The 21423-nt window shown below is 42.4% G+C and overlaps 1 protein-coding gene across 1 annotated transcript; it reads right to left on the bottom strand.

Moving 5' to 3' along the window:
* Window positions 1-3332: 3332 nt before the first annotated feature.
* LOC119497377 (protein NLRC3-like) lies at window positions 3333-21140 on the bottom strand. The gene is made up of 7 exons (XM_037785460.1): window positions 20785-21140; window positions 18706-18880; window positions 17937-18086; window positions 17312-17337; window positions 9405-9528; window positions 6028-6122; window positions 3333-5276 (listed from the first exon to the last, which is right to left on the bottom strand). The coding sequence occupies exons 2-7, from the start codon at window positions 18834-18836 to the stop codon at window positions 3484-3486; spliced, it is 2319 nt and encodes a 772-aa protein (XP_037641388.1). The 5' UTR covers window positions 18837-18880; window positions 20785-21140; the 3' UTR covers window positions 3333-3483.
* Between the last annotated feature and the right edge of the window lie 283 nt (window positions 21141-21423).

Here is a 21423-nt window from a genome sequence, read left to right as displayed (position 1 = left end):
TCCGAAGCGTGTGGTGAGGAAATATGAGAAGTGCACACATTTGTGGAAGAGCAGCACTCCCCTCTTGCTGAGCATTACACTGATGGTAAACTGGCCTACTTATCAGATCTATCTGACCAGTTAAATCAGCTCAATATATCAATGCAAGGCAGAAACAGCACAGTGTTTTTGGTTTCAGACAAAATTGAGGGCTTCAAGAAAAAACTTATTCTGTGGAACAGAAGAGTCAAGGAGGGACGATTTGACGTGTTTTCACTCCTCAGTGAAACTTTGGAAGCCACTCCTCATGTCAACATATCCAGTGTTATAACCCAGCATTTGACTCAGTTGTCAGGAAAGTTTACAGACTACTTCCCAGAAGATGCACGAGATGGAAACCTTTGGATTTTGGACCCTTTCTCTGTGGATCCTGCTTCAGAAGACATAGCTCTCTCCACTGTGTTGGAAAATGAACTGATGGAACTATCAGCAGACAGCAGCCTGAAGCTTCAGCTCACACAAGTAGACCTTGCTTCATTCTGGATACTGGCTGCCAGTCAATATCCCTCTCTGTCAAAACGGGCAATCAAATTTCTGTTGCCTTTCACCACCACCTATTTATGTGAGTCAGGGTTTTCCATTGTGACTGTCACCAAATCAAAGGCAAGGAACAAACTGAAAGCAACTTTGAATGCTACTCTGCGTGTCAGCCTCTCACCCATCCCACCACCACTTCATCTCATCATTTCCCAGAGGCAAGCCCAAGTGTCTCACTGAGGGTAAGCAGAATATGTATTTTGGTCATTACAGCTGACAGTGGCATAACACATATCTACAGCCCAGTTTATTATTTGTTGTATAAACATGTTAGGTTTTTTACTCATTTATTTGGGAAGGTGGTCCTCGGAAATGTTTTGACAATCACAAGTGGGCCTTCAGTTGCAAAAGGTTGAGAACCCCTGTCCTAAAGAACACAAGGATTTTAGACCAATAGCCCTTACCTCAGTGATTATGAAATCTCTAGAAAGAATTCTGCTCCAATATCTTGTCAGTACAACAAAAGACAAACTCGATCCATATCAATTTGCATATAAGCAGGGTTGTGGTACAGAAGACGCTGTTGCCACTCTGGTTCATATTATTACGAAACATTTAGACAAACCAAATACCTATGCAAGAGCCCTTTTTCTAGATTTTTCATCAGCCTTCAATACAATACAGACAGACATCTTGGTGTCAAAAATGGTCCAGCGGGAACTGAATCCCTATGTGATTCACTGGTATGCCTCTTTTCTTACTAACAGAGTTCAAATTGTAAAAGTGAATAAAACCCTTTCCACTGCCATCACGACCAATGTCGGGGCCCCCCAGGGTTGCGTGAGTTCAGCAATGCTTTACACCATTTACACCGATGACTATCGTACAAATACACCAAATCAATATATTCTAAAGTATTCTGATGATACAGCTATAATATCTCTGTTAAGTCACTCGGACAACCCTGGGCTGCACAAACATGGCGTGAACAAAATGGTCGAGTGGAGTGAGAGCAATGCTCTTAAGATTAACACAAAGAAAACGGAAGAAATTGTATTTGGTTCACCATCTGACTCTCATAAAGTTCCTATTGTTATTCATAATGAAAAAATCCTGCTGGTATTTTCATATAAATATTTGGGAGTAATGATTGATCATCTGTTATCTTGGAAAGACCACATTGAATTTGTCTGTAAAAAGACAAAACAAATAATTTACTTTCTCCGCCGGCTCAGGTCTTTTGGGGCGAGTAAACAAATTCTTCTTTTGTTTTTGACTTATGAGTGTCCTGCAGTATTGTTATACTACATGGTACGAGAGTTTGTCCACTACTTTAAAGTCAAAACTGCTGCACCAAATGAAAATCTGCTCAAAGATTGTAGGTCAACCCCTGGGGAAACTCTATGAATCAGCCTATCATAATAATATATTAAGGCTGGCTAACACCATCGTCTCTGACCACAACCATGTTTTGAACAGTGAATATCAATTGTTACCATCAAATCGGAGATACAGGGTTCCACGATTTAATAAGGTTAGACTGAAGCACTCTTTTGTACATCAGTCAATCCTTAAACTAAATATGGAGCCTAATCCCAGATCAAATGTGCGTTGAAGGGCCCTGAATATCATCTTCTGTGATTGTAATGTTTAAATGTTTGTATCCTTGTTTCTTGTCTTTGTCCTTTTTGTGATGTTGCAAATGGAGCTGCTGTTATGCAAAACAAATTTCAGACCTGTCTGACAATAAAGTATTATCGTATTATCGTATCAGAAAGATGTTATCAGTGTATCAGCATTAAAAACATAACATTGATCTTTGGTGTGTATAAGATCTCTTAAAAGTCTTAATTCTATCATTCTGCTGTTATATATTAATCAGACCGCTGTTATTGGTGGAGGCTGTGTATTTCCTGTTATTACTCTTCTCTACACCAACAAGAGAAAGAAACACCTGAGTTTCCTTCTGTGAGTAACAGAATAAAAGGAAAGACTTAAAAACAAGATGATGGAACACAACTTGAATTCATGAGCAATAAAATGCACCATTGCTCGATTCAACACACTCAGGGGTTTTACAACGACAATCTTTGTCTCGTATGATCAGTAGTTTACGGTGGCCAATGCTAGAGTTGGGTCGATTTTCGGTTTTGCCGGGCCGGTCCGATCCGGTGTACGAGCTTAAACCGGTTTGATTTTATGCTAACCGACGGAACCGACATTTTACAAATGAATAAGTAGCCGACATCAACAACCTATGCCGACAAAGTCACAGTGCTAAATCCAGCCTGTATTGCATTACTAATAAGCAATATGACACATGATTAATGTAATATTATATTATGTTGGTTTATAAACAAGAAGAAGTTTGGTTACTGTTTTTTGGGGTGACGAGACATGGCAGAGCTGGTCTCAAAGAAAACTAAAACTGCGGCAACATGGAAACATTTTGGATTTGAAGCCAACGAAAGAGATGAGCCCAAAAACACATAAGGTAAGGTGTAATGTGGTGCAAGGCCTATTGAAAGCAAACCCCAGCACCAGGGCTCTGATCCCAGGACCGCCCCGACTCCCCCCCCGATCAGCAAACGTTCTGTTGCTGCCGTTACACCGGTTAGACCCAGCGCGCCACCAGCCAGCTGATCTTTTGTTTTTTTCATTTGTTTTACCAGGTTCACATGTCGTCTCCATCACCAAAAAGATAAATAAGAAAAAACTGTAAAATGTGACAATTATTATAAATAAATAGAATAAGTGTTCATTAACTTGACAGCTAGAAACACAAACTACTGAAACATTTTGAACTCAACATTTGAAACAGCTCAAAAACATCTGTGACAAAATACAACGGACATATTTATGTAATAAACACGTGGAACACTTATAAGAATATTATATTTTAAGAATAATTTATAGTGTGCATACTTGAAGAACTACACTGATCTATAAGGTTAATCACATCTGGACTTACAGAGCTTTTCTGCAGTTCCTCACAGCTGGAATCAGTCTCTGTCGTCCCTCCTGTGTTGTGTTGTACTTATTCAGGTCCAACTCATCCAGAACCTCCTCTGACATCTGCAGCATGTAGGCCAGAGCTGAGCAGTGGATCACAGAGAGTTCTGTCTCTGATGTGTTCTCTGACTTTAGGAACTCTTGGATGTCCTGATGTACCGAGTGGTCGTTCATCTCCGTCAGACAGTGGAAGATGTTGATGTTTCTGTCAGGAGAGGTATTATCTCTGTTCATCTCCTTCAGGTTGTTGATGGCTCTCTGGATGATTTCTGGACTGCTCTTTGTCGGACCCAGCAGACCTCCTAAGAGCCTCTGGTTGGACTTCAGAGAGAGGCCATGAAGGAAGCGAACAAACAGGTCCAGGTGGCCATTTTTACTTTCAAGGGATTTCTCCATGGCTCTCCTCAGGAAGACATCCAGGGTTAAATGAACATATCTTTTTCCCAGGAAGTCCTCTGGTACCTTTGTGTTCCTGTTTGTGAAACAGTGGAACATGTAGACTGCAGCCAGAAACTCCTGAATGCTCAGGTGAACAAAGCAGTAGACTGTTTTCTGGAAGATCACACACTCTCTTTTGAAGATCTCTGTACAAACTCCTGAGTACACCGAGGCCTCTGTGACATCCAGACCACACCGCTCCAGGTCTTCTTGGTAGAACATGATGTTTCCTTTCTCCAGATGTTCAAACGCCAGCCTCCCCAGCTTCAGAAGAACTTCCCTGTCAGCCTTCGTCAGCTCCTGTGGACTCGTCTCATGTCCCTCACCATACTTCTGCTTCTTCCTCTTTGTCTGAACCACCAGGAAGTGTGAGTACATGTCAGTCAGGGTCTTGGGTAGCTCTCCTCTCTGGTCTGTAGTCAACATGTGATCCAGAACTGTAGCAGTGATCCAGCAGAAGACTGGGATTAGACACATGATGTGGAGGCTCCTGGATATCTTGATGTGTGAGATGATTCTGCTGGACAGCTCTTCATCACTGACTCTCCTCCTGAAGTACTCCTCCTTCTGGGCGTCAGTGAAGCCTCGTACTTCTGTTACCCTGTCAACACATGCAGGAGGGATCTGATTGGCTGCTGCAGGTCGGGAAGTTATCCAGACGAGAGCTGAGGGAAGCAGATTCCCCTGGATGAGGTTTGTCAACAGCACGTTGACTGATGACTTCTGGGTGACATCAGACACAACCTCGTTGTTCTTGTAATCCAGTGAAAGTCTGCTTTCATCCAGGCCGTCAAAGATGAACAGAACTTTACAGTCAGCGAGCTTCTCTGCTGTGACCTTCTGTAATGTTGGATGGAAAACACGGAGCAGCCTGAGAAGACTGTACTGCTCATCTCTGATCAAGTTCAGCTCCCTGAACGAAAGCAGAACCACCAGACTGACATCTTGGTTCTCCAAGCCCTCTGCCCAGTCCAGAGTGAACTTCTGCACTGAGAAGGTTTTTCCAACGCCAGCGACGCCGTTCGTCAGAACGACTCTGATGTGTCCCTGTTGGTCAGGTAAGGCTTTAAAGATGTCGTGGCACTTGATTGGAGCGTCATGGAGGGTCTTCTTGGAAGCTGTCTCAAGCTGCCTCACCTCATGTTGGGTATTAACCTCTTCATTCTGTCCCTCTGTGATGTAGAGCTCAGTGTAGATCCTGTTGAGGAGGGTTCCACTTCCTGTTTCATCAGTTCCTTCAGTCACACGTTCACATCTCTTCTTCAGACTGATCTTATGTTCATCTAAAACCTCCTGCAGACCACTATCTGCTGAAAGAGAGAGACAAAGTTTAAGACAAAACAAAGAAACTTATTATTTCCAATGCCAATATGAAAATAATCAACATAAGAACATATAAAGAAGTAAAGTTTATAAAGTCATCTTCCCTTCTTGAAGTCAAAACCAACGTCAAAGTGATTCTTATATTTATTTTTAATAGTTTTTCAACAAGTCGTTCTGCAGGACAAGACCTATGTTTGTAAGTTAGAGAAGGAGACTGTAGCAGGAAAGCTAATGTTGTTTAAAGTCTTAGGCTCCTGTTCAGTTCAGTTTAATTCAATTAATTTTTATATAGCTTCAAATCATAACAAAGGTTATCTTAAGACGCTTTTCATATAGAGCAGATCTAGACCATACTCTATAATTTAGAGACCCAACAAGAGTATGAGCATGCATTGTTATGCGACAATGGCAAGAAAAAACTCCCCTTTCATCAGTGTGACTGTCTGACTGTGACAGAACAGTGATGTTGTTGCTTTACACAGAGTTTAATAGTTCTCCATCTTCATCTATGCAGATGGAAAAGACGAAGTGCTATCATAAAAACAAAACTTACAAATATAACATTATTTCTTCTGGGTTCAGATTTTCTCTCAAAGGAGAACAAAGTACAAGTGATACAGAGCAGATATGTATGGTGGAGAAGATCTTAAACAGTTGTCACAACAACAGTCAGTGTATTAAAACAACAAGTCCTGTTTCCAGACATGAAGACATCAGCAGACCGATCTACAGTCTTACTTTGTACAGTGCTGGTCTGACTGGCTGTCTGCAGTCGAGGTCTTTTTCTGGATCTGGACATCGGCTCCTCCACAGAAGCATGACTCCTCTTCTCTCTGTGGACACATTACTTTATCACTAAAATCATTTGTTGATTGTTGAAGAATATCAAGATTTGGCCGATAACGTCTAGAAGCTCAGATGGTCACAGAGAAGAGTTAAAGTGTTGTTACTTTTCTGTTTGAGTTCAGTATTCAGTCTGTAATGAAAATGTTCCTTTATTTTAAATCTCCTACTTTAAAGGGACTGTTTGTAACTTTTTAAGCGTATAAATGTAGCGGGTCGGCACACATGCGCGTTCGCATATGCGCGTTCGCATATGCGCGCTCGCATATGCGCGCTCGCATATGCGCGCTCGCGTGTGGCCGGAGCCTCGTCTCCGCTGCCTGCTCTCCTTCACTCAGACAGCGCGCGCGTCCTCGCTGTCTCGCTCCACCTCTAGACGTGAGCGCGCGCTCACTCCACACTGCAGAAGAGTTAGTTTAGCTCTGAGAATATCTAGTGAATGTACAGTGGACGTTTGTGCAGAAATAAATGCTGCAGCTCCTCCAGACCAACAGAGGTTTCCCGTGTCTTGTGAAGTGACGGGGCTCCTCAACGAGTTACGTTATCGTCTCGTTACCGACCGGGTGCCGGTGTCTTCGGCTGCCGGCTGCGGTTGGGAGGCGATGACGTAACTCGTTGAGGAGCCCCGCTGCTGAAGCCTGCGCTGAGCAGGAAAAGCCAACACTAGGATCAGCATTGATTCATGGAGAGACCTTCGTCTGGTCAGCTAACATTACTGCCAAGCAGCTGAAATATAGAGTGATATTGTGGTTTTAGCTGACGTCTGTCGCCTCACTGTTTTGAGCGATGCTCGTTCATGTCTATTTAGAGCAAGCAAGCGTGAGCTCAACGCTGACTTTCGTTGATTTCAAGGCCACAAGTGTCGCTGTTAAGCAGCATTTCTGAATCTTACAAATAGTCCCTTTAATAAACAAGAATTAGCTGCTTTTCCTGTCTGACTGTCTTATAAAACATTTAGTGATCTGGCTGAAGTTTGTTTATTAAAGGGGAACAACGGATATTTTTAAAACATTGATATTATTCTATTCTAACAAGGAACACCCAAGGACACCAGTGTTACATGATGTGTCTTAGACTGCTGGTCTACCTCAATATTTAGACCACTTCTAACCTCAGTTCAGCTGCCCAAAGTGACTGTGAATCAGTAAAGGACATAATCAGCTCTCTTTAATGGAGGACTTTTACTGTGAAGTAGCTGCAGAAAATGATGAGTTTGTATTAAAGGGGAACAACGGGCATTTTTAAAACATTGATATTATTCTGGAGGCTAAATAACATGATGGAAAAACTACTGCAACTTGCTCATGTACGCTCATATTGAGAGGGCGCGCCAGGAAACCACGAGGTGGCAGCGTCATCACGGAAAACAGTAGCTGCCTGTCGGTGGTGATATGAATAGAGTATAGAATCTCAACATTTGCAATATAAATAAACATGTTGTCACTCCCTCAATGTATTTTATGTGTCAACAATAAACACTTCTAAGACAGGGAAACTGTGTCAGACCTTTCTGACTTCTTTAGTTTTCCAGTAATTATAGTTTATTAAAGTGCTGTCCACTGGAACAGAGAGGTGCATGACAGGATTTGGGCAGCAGCTAGCTTGTAGTTTCCACAGTGATGAACACCACACCAGTAAAGTATATCAGACTGTTCCCATCTGCGCTCTACTTGGTCTAGAATAGTCTAGGACTGTATTTATGGAATTAGTTATAGCTAACGTTATTTTACTATCCAACTAGCTAGCTACCAATATGCCGTGCCTGTTGCTAACATGGTCGATAGCTGCAGGATGACCGCCACAACATGCGCTGAAATCCTGTCATGATCTCTCCGTTCCAGTGGACAGCACTTTAAACTGTAACTACTGGAAAACTAAAGAAGTCAGAAAGGTCTGACACAGTTTCCCTGTCTTAGAAGTGTTTATTGTTAACACATAAAATACATTGAAGAAGTGACAGCATGTTTGTTTATATTGCAAATGTTGAAATTCTATACTCTATTCATATCACCACCGACAGGCAGTCACTGTTTACCGTGATGATGCTGTCACCTCGTGGTTTCCTGGCGTGCCCTCTCAATATGAGCGTGCATGAGCAAGTTGCAGTATTTTTTCCATCATGTTATTTAGTCTCCAGAATAATATCAATGTTTTAAAAATGTCCGTTGTTCCCCTTTAATACAAACTCATCATTTTCTGCAGCTACTTCACAGTAAAAGTCCTCCATTAAAGAGAGCTGATTATGTCCTTTACTGATTCACAGTCACTTTGGACAGTTTAGCTTGAGTTAGTTAGGTTTGAACTGAGGTTAGAAGTGGTCTAAATATTGATGTAAACCAGCGGTCTAAGACACACAGCATGTAACACTGGTGTCCTTGGTGTTCATTTTTAATGTCAATATGTTTTCTGCCACTTTCTACTGTCAACTATCAAATGAAGGCATGAATTCAAATATTCTAAAAAACAGAAGTGGTACAAATCTACATTTGACCATTTCATGCACTTTGTTTTGTCAGCAGATAGTTTTACACCAGAGATGTTTGTTCTTGACTTTCAGAAACAATATGTGGTGCAGAGAATCTAAGCTCAAAGGTCCACATAATAATGATCCAAAGCTTTCAACTCCAAGCTCTGAATCATTAGTAAGTTGACCTTGGAGCAGATTTTTCCTTCACCATATTTTACATATGTAGTTAAAGAACAAACTCAAACCATCAACACATTATGATCAAGGTGAGCAAATATTTTCTACAAATGCTTTTTCACCACATGTTGCACAATTATGATGTGCACTGATTCAAGATGACACCCAGCAGCTCATAACAGCTGATTTTAGGAGAAGTCGAACCAACAACATATTTTAAGGACAAAGCACATTCTTCCAGATTTTGAATAGTCTCAGATCTTTAGACCATTTCACAGTTGTAAACATAAACATTCCAGATGTGTCCCCGTTTATTTCCTGTTGCAGTGGATCTGAATGACATCAGCTGACAGGAAGTAAACATGGACCCCAAGCTTCTTAGCAATGCAATTCTGTTGAACCGGCCTTTACAGCGACTTATATGGATATTTTTTAAGTGTAAATTGTGAAATGGAGGTTCTCAGGTGTTTTGTTACAGAAATACGATCAGTAGTTTGTGGCTATAAAACCCATACTGAGATCCATCTTAGTTTGAAACAGTATCTGCACTAATAGTTCTGCATCAGTGTCTTCATTCTCAATGCATCATCGTCCATCAGCTCAGCTTACAGTAAAAACAGTTTCTTACTTTGTGTTTGAGGGTCGAGGTTCATTACTGAACCATATTGGAAGATCTTTGGACCGGTCGCTCTTCATAGACAGACAGCCGGAGACTAGAGACTCTGCTCCGTCCTCCTCTTCCTCCACACAGTGTTGGATTTATTATACTCTAAAATATCTGTTGGATTTATTATACTCTAAAAATGCATACAAAGGCCTCACTATTGGATGTTTTATGAATAGAGTCAAGGGTGAGAAAAGAGGGGAGTGTGGCAGATGATGTTTTATGTTCCAAGGTCATGAGGACGGAGCCAGAAGGTGATAACGAGGAAGGAGGAATGCAGCAGAGGCATCACGCGTCACACCTCATGACTATTGATATTGTGTAAACCATAAAAGACTGGATCAGGGAGAGCTCGGGGTTCAGACTTCGCGAACTGACCCATGCACTGTATGTTGTCAGGGACATGTTGATTGGATCCAGATATCTGTAAACTCTTTTATTTTTACTTATGCAACATTAATTGTTCGGAATAAATTGTATTATTATGCTTTAACCCGTCTGTTTGGAAAATCTCTTTGTCACACAAGATTAACCAGCACGTAACTGGGCCTTGACCTCTCGGAGGTAGAAGGCCAGTTCCTTCAATTGGTGACCCCGACGTGATCTTCGGCATTGAGAAGCGTGTCCAAAGGACGGACAGACCGGCGAGAGAGAGAAAGGGATCCCTGAAATCTTAAAGGTGAGCAGAACCTGTTTTATCGAACTCTGCATATTGGCTTACTCTAAATTATCTCTCTTGTTGTGCTGAATCTCCTTTGTAGTGATAAATGTTGCAGAAGTAAAGACTTTCTCAATTAAAGCTGCCCTTTTGGTAAATCCAAGAGGAGGAAAGCTGAATTAAAGCTGCCCTTTTGGTAAATCCAAGAGGAGGAAAGCTGAATTAAAGCTGCCCTTTTGGTAAATCCAAGAGGAGGAAAGCTGAATTAAAGCTGCCCTTTTGGTAAATCCAAGAGGAGGAAAGCTGAATTAAAGCTGCCCTTTTGGTAAATCCAAGAGGAGGAAAGCTGAATTAAAGCTGCCCTTTTGGTAAATCCAAAAGGAGGAAAGCTGAATTAAAGCTGCCCTTTTAGTAAAGCTAAAAGGAGGAAAGCTGAATTAAAGCTGCCCTTTTAGTAAAGCTAAAAGGAGGAAAGCTGAATTAAAGCTGCCCTTTTAGTAGAACTAAAAGGAGGAAAGCTGAATTAATTTAGGGGAGCAAGCTGCCCTTTTGGTAAAGACTAAGAGGAGGAAAGCTGCCCGTTTAGTAATAAAAACTGTATGAGTGTACATTAATAACTAGTATTCAGAGGAAAATTAAAACTTACTGTTGATACTGGGCCAACATCGCTGGAACATCAAAGTGTCCAGTAGAAGCTTATGTTGGTAGGATCACAGCGAGGGGCATAGCGACCCATTTACTCTGAATCTAGTTACTGTCATAAACTGAATAAACCTGTGTGAAATAGTACTGGACAGAATGGACGGAGAATTTGACAAAGACTGTGAGGAACGGGGTGGCTGTGGGCCTCCCCGTTTATCATTTGGACAGCAATGGGCTAAAGTCAGGACCAATGTAATCTGTACATTTGATCCCAAGACTAGAAATAAAGAGACTGAAGACCTAGATGAGTGGTATAACATGACAGTGAAGGAAGGGCATTTTCCAGCCACGGGAAGTGAAGCCAAATTTATGCCAGTAATGAGAGCATTAATACAGGTGGTTCATAGAAAGCTGCTGCAAGCAAGAGAAGACAAAGAAAAGGGAAATATGTTTGTAAGGAGGAAATTGAGGAAGGAAGAAGACGAGTTGGCAAGTATATTGGTAAAATATAATGTGATACAGATGGCTGCACTATCAGCCTTAGGCAGCCAGACGAAAGCCACCCACGCAAAAACCGCTGAAGCAAAACCACTAGTGAAACCCTCACCCAGTCCTAGCGCACCCCCACCACCAAACCCACATACTAGCCAGCCGCCACATTACATGTCCCTCCATCAGCAGTACCCACCTGGCCCACATCCCAACCCCCCTCCTTATCCTCCTCCTACCCCTAGTCCGGTACCAACCCCACAGGACAGTGATTATACAAACGAAGTTATGGCACCATTGTTTCAAGTGTTAGGTGGTACTTTGGAACTTTAACCCCTACGCTACCTCCTTCGGTAATGCTATTAGACAAAAGTATCCCATACCAGCGGGCAAGCTCCACAGCTTGGTGTTTAAGATTAAGAACGGGGAGAGTGGACGCACGTTCATAGAAAGAGCAAAGACAGAGTGGGCGGGGGCTACGGGGGTGAACCCAGATAAAGAATCACAGCAGTCTCTGTTCAGAATAGCTCTGTTAAAACATGCTCCGGAAGGAGTTAAGAGAAAGATGGAAGAGAATCCAGATATGGCAGGGGCAAAATCATCAAGATGGGAAACACATTTCTGTCATCATCAGGATGCAGAAACCAAGGAGGAGGAAGAGGAAAGTGAGTCATTAAAAGAGATGGTAGCTCAGTTGACTAAATTACAGTTGGCAGACGCACGGACTCGTGCGACAGATAAAAAAAAGGGAGGGAAAGAAAAAGATACCCAGATGGCTCAAAATGTAGCACCAGCTCCAGCCCCGCCACAGAATCCTTATCCACTGCAGGGCCAGTCACAGGCTATGTATCAACCCCAGTATCATGTTCCTTACCAAGCTGCCCCATATCAGCAGCCCCCTTATCATGAAGGCCGGAATAGAGGCAGAGGGAGAGGAGGAGGCAGGGGGAGGGGGTATGCCCAACCAAGAGGAGGCAGTTGTTACATCTGCGAAAGCCCGGATCACTGGGCACGTGACTGTCCTCAGAAACAACAACAGCAGATGAGAGGGCCTCCACAGCAGTCATATCAGCCAACAATACAGACTCCACCAAACCAACAGCTAGCTCCAATGCAGGCATACAGCGGGTACTCTGCGCAGGGACCTCCACCTGGTCCATATACACCAGGAATGTTCCCATAGGGGTGCCCGACGGAGATGGAGGGGTAGGGGCTGGCAGAGCCCTGTCTCCAGTTGACAGTGAACGGAAAGCGAAGATGGTTCATGGTGGATACGGGAGCACGTTACTCCACCTTAGCTGAACCTATGTGTTCCCTTTCCTCTCACTATGTTTCCGTTTTGGGATTTTCCGGCACTGAACAAAGACTGCCTTTTACTGTTCCCCTTCCTGTCCGGCTTGGGAGACAGGTGATGGAGCACCCCTTTTTGTATGCACCTGATTGTCCACGTGATCTCCTGGGAAGAGATGTTTTGGCAGCACTGGGGGCTTCTGTACATTGTTCACCAGAAGCTGTGATAGTGAGTTTCCCCGGAGGAGAAGAAATGGTGTGCTCCTCGCCCTCCAGTGCTGATCGCATGTGCATGTTGAGTCCTGATACCTCACCTGATGCCCCACCACTCTGTGCAGACATATATTGGGCCCTGCTAGCCGACAGAAACCCTCTGATTGACTTTTACAACATGTGGCAACCATGGATTAGGGCTCTACACCCTTACCTCCCTGTTCCCGATCCTCTCCACTGCACTCTGAATTATGACAGAAATAATGATCTTATGTATCAAGATGAGTTCCAACAGAACCTGTTAGATACAACCTGGGGGATAGGGGTAAGAGATGTTTATATAGCACCAGCAGGAGTAGCAGCCGCAGTAAAATTAACCCCAGCACAAGAACAATGGTATCGCATGTCAGAAGAAGCTGTTCCCCATGTGTCCCTAGCCATAGCTCCAAAACATCAGGCTAAAGACTTAGGCCCCATGGTTAAAGCAGCAGTCGCTCTGACAGACTGGGTTCCCACTTCCCTTTTGGGGGTTTCAATCTCACCATCCTCTAACATATATAGACTCTCTTTTTACAATGCAGTGTCAGGTCTTTGCAAACATGAGTTACTAACACGCCACCACGGTAGGGAGATGTTAGATGGTGAAGGAGCCACTTCCATGTTGGCAACTCTCCCTTCCTCACTGTGGTCTACGGGCCCCTTTGATGTTGGCAGGTGCAGCATGGAACCGGTAACTTTCGAGATGAAGACTTACTGCCCTATCTGGAGACCTCAGTATAAGCATAAAGTGGAAGCAGCCCAGGGTATCTCTCCTACGATTGAAGGACTGATAAAGGCGGGAGTATTAAGAAAATCTTACTCTCAGTGGAACACTCCCATTTTGCCAGTAATCAAACCCTCCGGCTCATACAGAATGGCTCATGATTTAAGAGCCATCAATGACCTGGTTTTGACTCCTGTTACACCAGTACCGAACCCCCACTCTGCTCTCTTGATGCTCACCCCAGCCCATACATCTTTCACATGTATAGATTTGGCTAACGCCTTCTTTTGCCTGCCCTTAGCAGATCATTTACAGGACATTTTCTCATTTACATATGAAGGCCAAAGGCTGACATATAATGTGTTACCTCTTGATGGGAAACAATCTGCTCAGGCAGCAGAACTTACGGCTGTAGTTTGTGCTCTGCGGTTAGCGGAAGGGAAGGCAGTGAATATTTTCACAGACTCTGCGTATGTGTGCAATGCAATTCACAGAGATATGTCTGGCTGGGTGCAAGCGGGTTTTAAGACTAGTCAGAATAAACCTATGGCTCATGAGGAGTTGATGAAAGAGTTGTTGGAAGCAATCCAGTTACCACAGAGGGTAGCTGTGATCAAAGTGAAAGGACACAGTCAGGGCACTGATTTAGAGAGTATAGGAAACGAAGCAGCTGATGCAGCCGCTAAAAAGGCGGCAGGGTATTTACCTACTATGATGGTCATGACCACAGCAGATCTCGGTTCTGAGATAACTGATTTCTCCATCATACAAGCTCAGGAATCTGCCACAGCAGCAGAACGAACCATCTGGGAAGATAAGGGAGCTATAGAACAGTTTGATGGTATATGGTATAACGGAGATCAAATAGTTATGCCCCCCTGTTGGATGTCCTCAATACTGACTCAGACTCATGGACTTGACCATAAAAGCCACAAACAGATGTTACGAGATCTCCGCCACTGGTGGATTCCCCGGAAACATGCTACTATAACTGACTTCTTGAATAAGTGTGACGTATGTAGTACATGTAACATCAGACCGACCATCACTCCTAGGGCAGGAAAACATCCTTCTCCCACTGCCCCGGGACAGGAAATCTTTATTGATTTTACAGATATGGGAGTAAGGGCTGGGGGGAAAAGATTCCTCCTAGTAATTGTGGACGCATTTTCACGTTGGGTTGAGGCCTACCCTACGGGAAAAGAGGACGCAAAATCAGTCATTAAATGTCTGGTGAATGAGTACATTCCGAAACATGGGTTTCCTAAATTGATCAGGTCAGATAATGGTTCACATTTCAAAAATAAAGACCTGCAATCTGTTGAAAAGGCTCTGGGACTAAAACACAAATTTGGCACTGTGTATGATCCACAATCACAGGACTCACACCATTTGAGCTTACGTGTGGCCGACCTTTCCCAGGGCCGTCCCAAAACCCCTCTCCCCTTCCTGACCTCGGTTACAGACCATACTATTTGAAGGCTAATGCTCTTGTGTCAGCTCTCTCCTATACAGGTGACAAACCTGTCACCCCTGTCACAGAGGACGTTCCAGGACCTGACTCCGGACCCCCGGAACACCTTTGGTTGAAGGTGTTAAAGAGGAAGTGGTCGGAGCCACGTTGGACAGGTCCACACAAGGTTCTGGCCAGAACTGCAACAGCTGTGCAGCTTGCAGGAAAAGGACTCAACTGGTGGCACCTAACACAGTGCTCCAGCAGCAGGACAGGACCTGAAGCAGAGGAGGCAGCCCCACAAGGAGCCCAGGCTACGTGAAAAGAGGGTCACGTATAATTTTTTATTTTTCATATACTGTATAAACTGTGACTGTGATGAGATACACATAAGGGAAAGAAGGTTACAAGGTCTTGCCTGTATTTACAGTTAAATCAGGCTAACATGGTTGTTTAGGTGGACTCATCTAGGTGGTTTTTGAAAAACATTATATATCACATTGTATTAAAAATTGTTGCTTAGAATAAATGCTAAAATAGACAAAAATAGACAAAAATAGATAAAAATAGATAAAAAAGAGAAACCAGGGGTGGGGAGAATCCACCAGAGAGAAATTTCACTTCCTTTCCCAAACCAGTATAAAATAGGATCACCCAGATAAAAGTTTTTCAGTTGCGCGCAGGAAAACAAACTAGAAGCATCATGCAGTACGGCAAACTGCTAGTAGCGTTTGCTGTAGCATTTGTGTTTACCTCTCTTGTCCTCGTTCTTCTGTACAAACTTTCTTCATGTGATTTGTCATGTATTTTAAATGTTTTAGGGAATGTGAGAGAAAATACCATGACCCTTGTGTAGAGTTTGTGTACTCAGATAAATCTGAATAACCTGGGAAAGCACAGACTGTACTAGTTTAGATACATTACTTATCATCCTCGCCTCTGCACTCTGCTAAAACTGGCTAATCACAAGTAACTCTTTAACAATAGACAATGCTTTCACTCAGAAGCAGGGTGGAAGGTGTGGGCTACAAGGGGGGGAAGGCTAAACCAAGATTATAAAGAATGATGTAGTGAGGTAGCTCCCCTAATGAATATAAACTAGCTGACCAAATAGCTGCAGGTTTTGAAAACATACCTATAATGAGCGCTCTGATCCCTATCACTCCTAACAAAAATGTTGACCGCATTAACTACATCCACTATAATGTTCTCCGTTTGACTAATCTAACTCGTGATGCAATTGCCGGACTAGCTGAACAAATGGCTCCTACGTCACTGATGGTGATCCAAAATAGAATGGCATTAGATATGCTGCTGGCAGAGAAAGGCGGTGTATGCTCAATGTTCCAAGACTCATGTTGTATTTTCATCCCTAACAATACAGCGCCGGACGGGACTGTAACTAAGGCGCTAGAGGGGCTCCGGACGCTGTCTGAATCCATGCACGATGACTCAGGTATCAACAGCCCCATTAACGACTGGTTAGACCGTACCTTTGGGAAATGGAAGTCCATGGTGGTATCTCTATTCTCCTCAATCCTTGCTGTGTGTGGATGCTTAGTACTATGTGGTTGTTGTTGTTGTATTCCATGCATTCGCCACCTCACTGAGCGTGTGATCATTTCAGCTGTGCAACGAAAGCATCCGGATGCACCTCCTTCTTATCAGATGGCCATGTTCCAAGCGGAGAGACAGGGTCTCCTGGAAATGGTGGGGGATAGTGAAGATGTTGATCCTGAAGAGGTTGTGTGATGATGCTTATAATTAATACATCTGTACGTAACATTATCTATGCTTATAATAAATATATCTGTATGTAACATTATCTGTAGGTGAACTTAGTTAAGTTCAAAAGAGGGTCTGTTGGATTTATTATACTCTAAAATATCTGTTGGATTTATTATACTCTAAAAATGCATACAAAGGCCTCACTATTGGATGTTTTATGAATAGAGTCAAGGGTGAGAAAAGAGGGGAGTGTGGCAGATGATGTTTTATGTTCCAAGGTCATGAGGACGGAGCCAGAAGGTGATAACGAGGAAGGAGGAATGCAGCAGAGGCATCACGCGTCACACCTCATGACTATTGATATTGTGTAAACCATAAAAGACTGGATCAGGGAGAGCTCGGGGTTCAGACTTCGCGAACTGACCCATGCACTGTATGTTGTCAGGGACATGTTGATTGGATCCAGATATCTGTAAACTCTTTTATTTTTACTTATGCAACATTAATTGTTCGGAATAAATTGTATTATTATGCTTTAACCCGTCTGTTTGGAAAATCTCTTTGTCACACAAGATTAACCAGCACGTAACTGGGCCTTGACCTCTCGGAGGTAGAAGGCCAGTTCCTTCAACAGTCACTCATCTTCACATCTGAAGTCAGTCTGAAAGGTAAAACAGGAACACTGACTGTGAGCTCAGAACACAAGAATCAAAACAAACAAGGTTGTTCAAGAGTCACAGTCAAGACTTTGTGTTCACAGATGAATCAAACTCTTGAGTTCATTCTAACATTTCTCTCCTCTACAGTCCACATGGTCAGTGTGGCTCCTCCTCTCTCCATTCACAGGACATCTTTGACCTCAGAGTTTATCTTCGAGTGTTTGTGTGTGTTACTCACACAAATCAGCTTTTTAACACAGTGTGTTTATGATAATCTCTTTTGTCTTCAACAGGTTGAATTAAAATGAGTTTTGGTCAAATGTTATCTCATTTTTATGTTTAAAACAATTTTTTCTGTAACATTTATGTTGTTTTTTCAGATATATGACTAAGATTCTTCTCCACATCTGGAAGATGTTGCACAATAAAAAATTATTTAAGCCATTTTCCTGAGTTGCAACTCCAGAAATGACACATCTCCAATTAGTACAACATGACGCTACATGTTGAGGACAATAAATCTTTTAGCAGAATGTTTTTGTCTTCATCCTCAATGCATCATCGTCCATCAGCTCAGCTTACAGTAAAAACAGTCTCTTACTTTGTGTTTGAGGGTCGAGGTTCATTACTGAAGAATAGTGGAAGATCTTTGGACCGGTCGCTCTTCATAGACAGACAGCCGGAGACTAGAGACTCTGCTCTGTCCTCCTCTTCCTCCACACAGTCACTCATCTTCACATCTGAAGTCAGTCTGAGAGGTAAAACAGGAACACTGACTGTGAGCTCAGAACACAAGAATCAAGACAAACAAGGTTGTTCAAGAGTCACAGTCACAACGTTGTGTTCACAGATGAATCAAACTGTTGAGTTCATTCTAACTTTTCTCTCCTCTACAGTCCACATGGTCAGTGTGGCTCCTCCTCTCTCCATTCACAGGACATCTTTGACCTCAGAGTTTATCTACGAGTGTTTGTGTGTGTTACTCACACAAATCAGCTTTTTAACACAATGTGTTCATGATAATCTCTTTTGTCTTCAACAGGTTGAATTAAAATGAGTTTTGGTCAAATGTTATCTCATTTTTATGTTTAAAACAATTTGGTTACAAACTAACGTGCTTTTTCTGTAATATTTATGTTGTTTTTTCAGATATATGACTAAGATTCTTCTCCACATCTGGAAGATGTTGCACAATAAAAAATTATTTAAGCCATTTTCCTGAGTTGCAACTCCAGAAATGACACATCTCCAATTAGTACAACATGACGCTACATGTTGAGAACAATAAATCTTTTAGCAGAATGTTTTTGTCTTCATCCTCAATGCATCATCATCCATCAGCTCAGCTTACAGTAAAAACAGTCTCTTACTTTGTGTTTGAGGGTCGAGGTTCATTACTGAAGAATAGAGGAAGATCTTTGGACCGGTCACTCTTCATAGACAGACAGCCGGAGACTAGAGACTCTGCTCCGTCCTCCTCTTCCTCCACACAGTCACTCATCTTCTGATCTGAAGTCAGTCTGAGAGGTAAAACAGGAACACTGACTGTGAACATGAAAGGAAACAAGTTAGTACAGGGTTGTGTTCGAATAGTCCTTTTCCGTTCCTAACGAAGTGAAATGACCCGGAAGTACCTCAGTAGCAGCCATGATAAGAACTGTTCGAATCCTCCAAATGTTAAGGAAAGGAGCTTCAATGCTTCCTTTATTATCTCCTTTAGCAGAGGATACACTGGAGCATCCTTTACCAAAGGAAAAGAGAGAATAACATCCCACAATTCTTTGCGGCCGCAGCATTTAAAGTGAAGCACCATTCGGCCGTTCATAATAACAAACTATATTCTTATCTTGCATATTATTTTCATACACTAATTGGGATTCATGTTTAATATGAGTGGACAGCGACAACCATTTCATTTCACTTTATTTTTAATTAATTAATTATTTGGAACATGTAACAAATACCCACGTAAAAAACAAAACAAGAATAACAACAGTAAATAATCAATTAACAAATAATCAACATAAATAAATATTACATGTCTGAAAAGAAGTTGGAAGAAGTATATGGTCCTACACCTTCAACATAACTCCAACCATTAACTCAATAATTATCATATATTCTTTTGTTTATTTCAGTTCCAACCTGGTGATGAAGTGATGTTTTTCACGGGTTGTCCTCGTTAGATCAGATGATCCTTTATTTTATGACTTTTCGAACGCAACCAATGAGTCACACGCACACACACACACACACACACACACGCACGCGCGCGCACACGCACGCACACACACACACACACACACACACACACACACACACACACACAGTATACAGTATAATAAAACTATCCACCAGAGGTCTGTACTACGAAGCGAGTTCAACATACCCAGGGTATCGTCTCCTTATCTGGCTTCACTAACTCTAACAACTGAGATCCCGCTAAGCAGTCCTACGACACTGTTTATCAACTCAGTAAGTCAACCCAGGGTTTCTCAGTCTGGTTATGAGCGCGTTCACATGAACGAGGAGGTGTTTGCAGCATCTGACCAAACACAGACATGGACCAGTCTACTGACAGCAGAGTAGTATATTATACAAACCAAGAGCAAACTATAATATTAGACAAATACGAAGAAGTTAAACTCTTAATCCAGACTAAAAGTAACACAGTTGAAGCTGCTAAATGCAGGAAGAACAGCTGGTAAAAGGAAAAACTCCAGATGTGTGCATGCGTAAATTAACAGACTGATTCATTTAACGAAACACTCAAAAGTCAGATAAAGTCGTTTAATTATAAACAGCGTGTGGATTACTCATCTTTATACATTGTAGTATGTTTTGGCGTCTATCATTATTTAACCCTCCTTTCACCTGCGTCCCTCCTCTCAGGCGGTGTGAACCGGACTCAAGAGGAAGTCAAAATATAAATAAAAAAATACAAATCAAAGAGGTGAACACCCCCAGCATAAAGTCAGCTGTCCTTCCTGCATCTGTCAGTTTAAACTGTGTTAATTTCAGCCTGGATTATGACTGTAACTTCTTCATATGTGTGTGATATTATCATACATCACCGCACCGAGCTGTGATTGGTCAGCAGGAGGTGCTTTCATACTAGTTGATCTCTGATCTGGAACATAACCTGCTCCAGAGCAGGATAGCTGTTCAGCATCAGTTACCATGGTGATCCACCCCGGTAAGAAGTGAGCAGCTTCGTAGTACGGAAAACCCTGAAGGGTTAACCCTGAAGTTACCTCGATAACCGCAAATCCTGCTTCGTAGTCCAGGCCTCTGGTTTAATGAGGATTATTCAGCCAGTCATGACTTTGTGTTCACAGAAGAATCAAACTGTTGAGTTCATTCTCATTTCTCTCCTCTGCAGTCCACAGGGAGGAAACTGACCCAGAGAGTTTGACAGTGAAATAATCAAATGTTGGATTAACACTCACCCTGCTTCAGTCTTCACGTGTCCTCCTCCTGCTCCTCCTCCTGCTCTGCTCCGTCGCCTCAAAATGGAGTCTGGGTTTACTAAACTGCGCACTTAACTTTCAGAGTTCCCTTCCTCTGTTCTCATGAGTCAGGATCACATGGTCAGAGTGCCTTCTCCTCTCTCCATTTAAAGGAAATCAGCTGAGTTCTGTGACTGTGTGTTCACAGCCATTTAACATGATGTGTTCATAAGAATCTCTCTTGGCTTGAACAGGCTGAATGAACCCTCTGAGACCCACAACAGACCAGTTTTAGTCTTCTTTAGGGGGGTCCAGGGGGTCTTTAGGGGGAGATAGCAGGTCAACAGTAGATGTCACATAGAAGTGGTGAACATCATCTGAAAGCTGAGACCCAGAAGATTAATCTGAGATGCAGCTCAGCACTATGTGTCAAGTTGTTGTAGTCATAAATCAGAAATAAACATTAATGAATCAATTAATTAAAATAAATAGTGAAAGTGTATCAGGGTTCTTGTAAAGTCATAACTTTACAAGAAAAAAAGAAAATAACTTGTAAAATTACTACTACTATACATATATAAACTAATATTATTTTCTTTATTCTCATAATACTACGACTTTTTCTCTTAAACTTCTGAC

This window comes from Sebastes umbrosus, chromosome 11 (assembly GCF_015220745.1).
Source record: "Sebastes umbrosus isolate fSebUmb1 chromosome 11, fSebUmb1.pri, whole genome shotgun sequence".
Lineage (NCBI taxonomy): Eukaryota > Metazoa > Chordata > Actinopteri > Perciformes > Sebastidae > Sebastes > Sebastes umbrosus.
This window is presented reverse-complemented; position numbering and strand designations above follow the sequence as displayed.

Coding starts and splice junctions, on each gene's coding strand:
- LOC119497377 (XM_037785460.1), bottom strand. CDS start 18,836: ATGAGTGACTGTGTGGAGGAAGAGGAGGACGGAGCAGAGTCTCTAGTC. Junction 9,529..17,311: donor TTCAGATGTGAAGATGAGTG/ACTGTTGAAGGA, acceptor AATAAATCCAAC/ACTGTGTGGAGGAAGAGGAG. Junction 5,277..6,027: donor TCAGACCAGCACTGTACAAA/GTAAGACTGTAG, acceptor TCTCTCTTTCAG/CAGATAGTGGTCTGCAGGAG.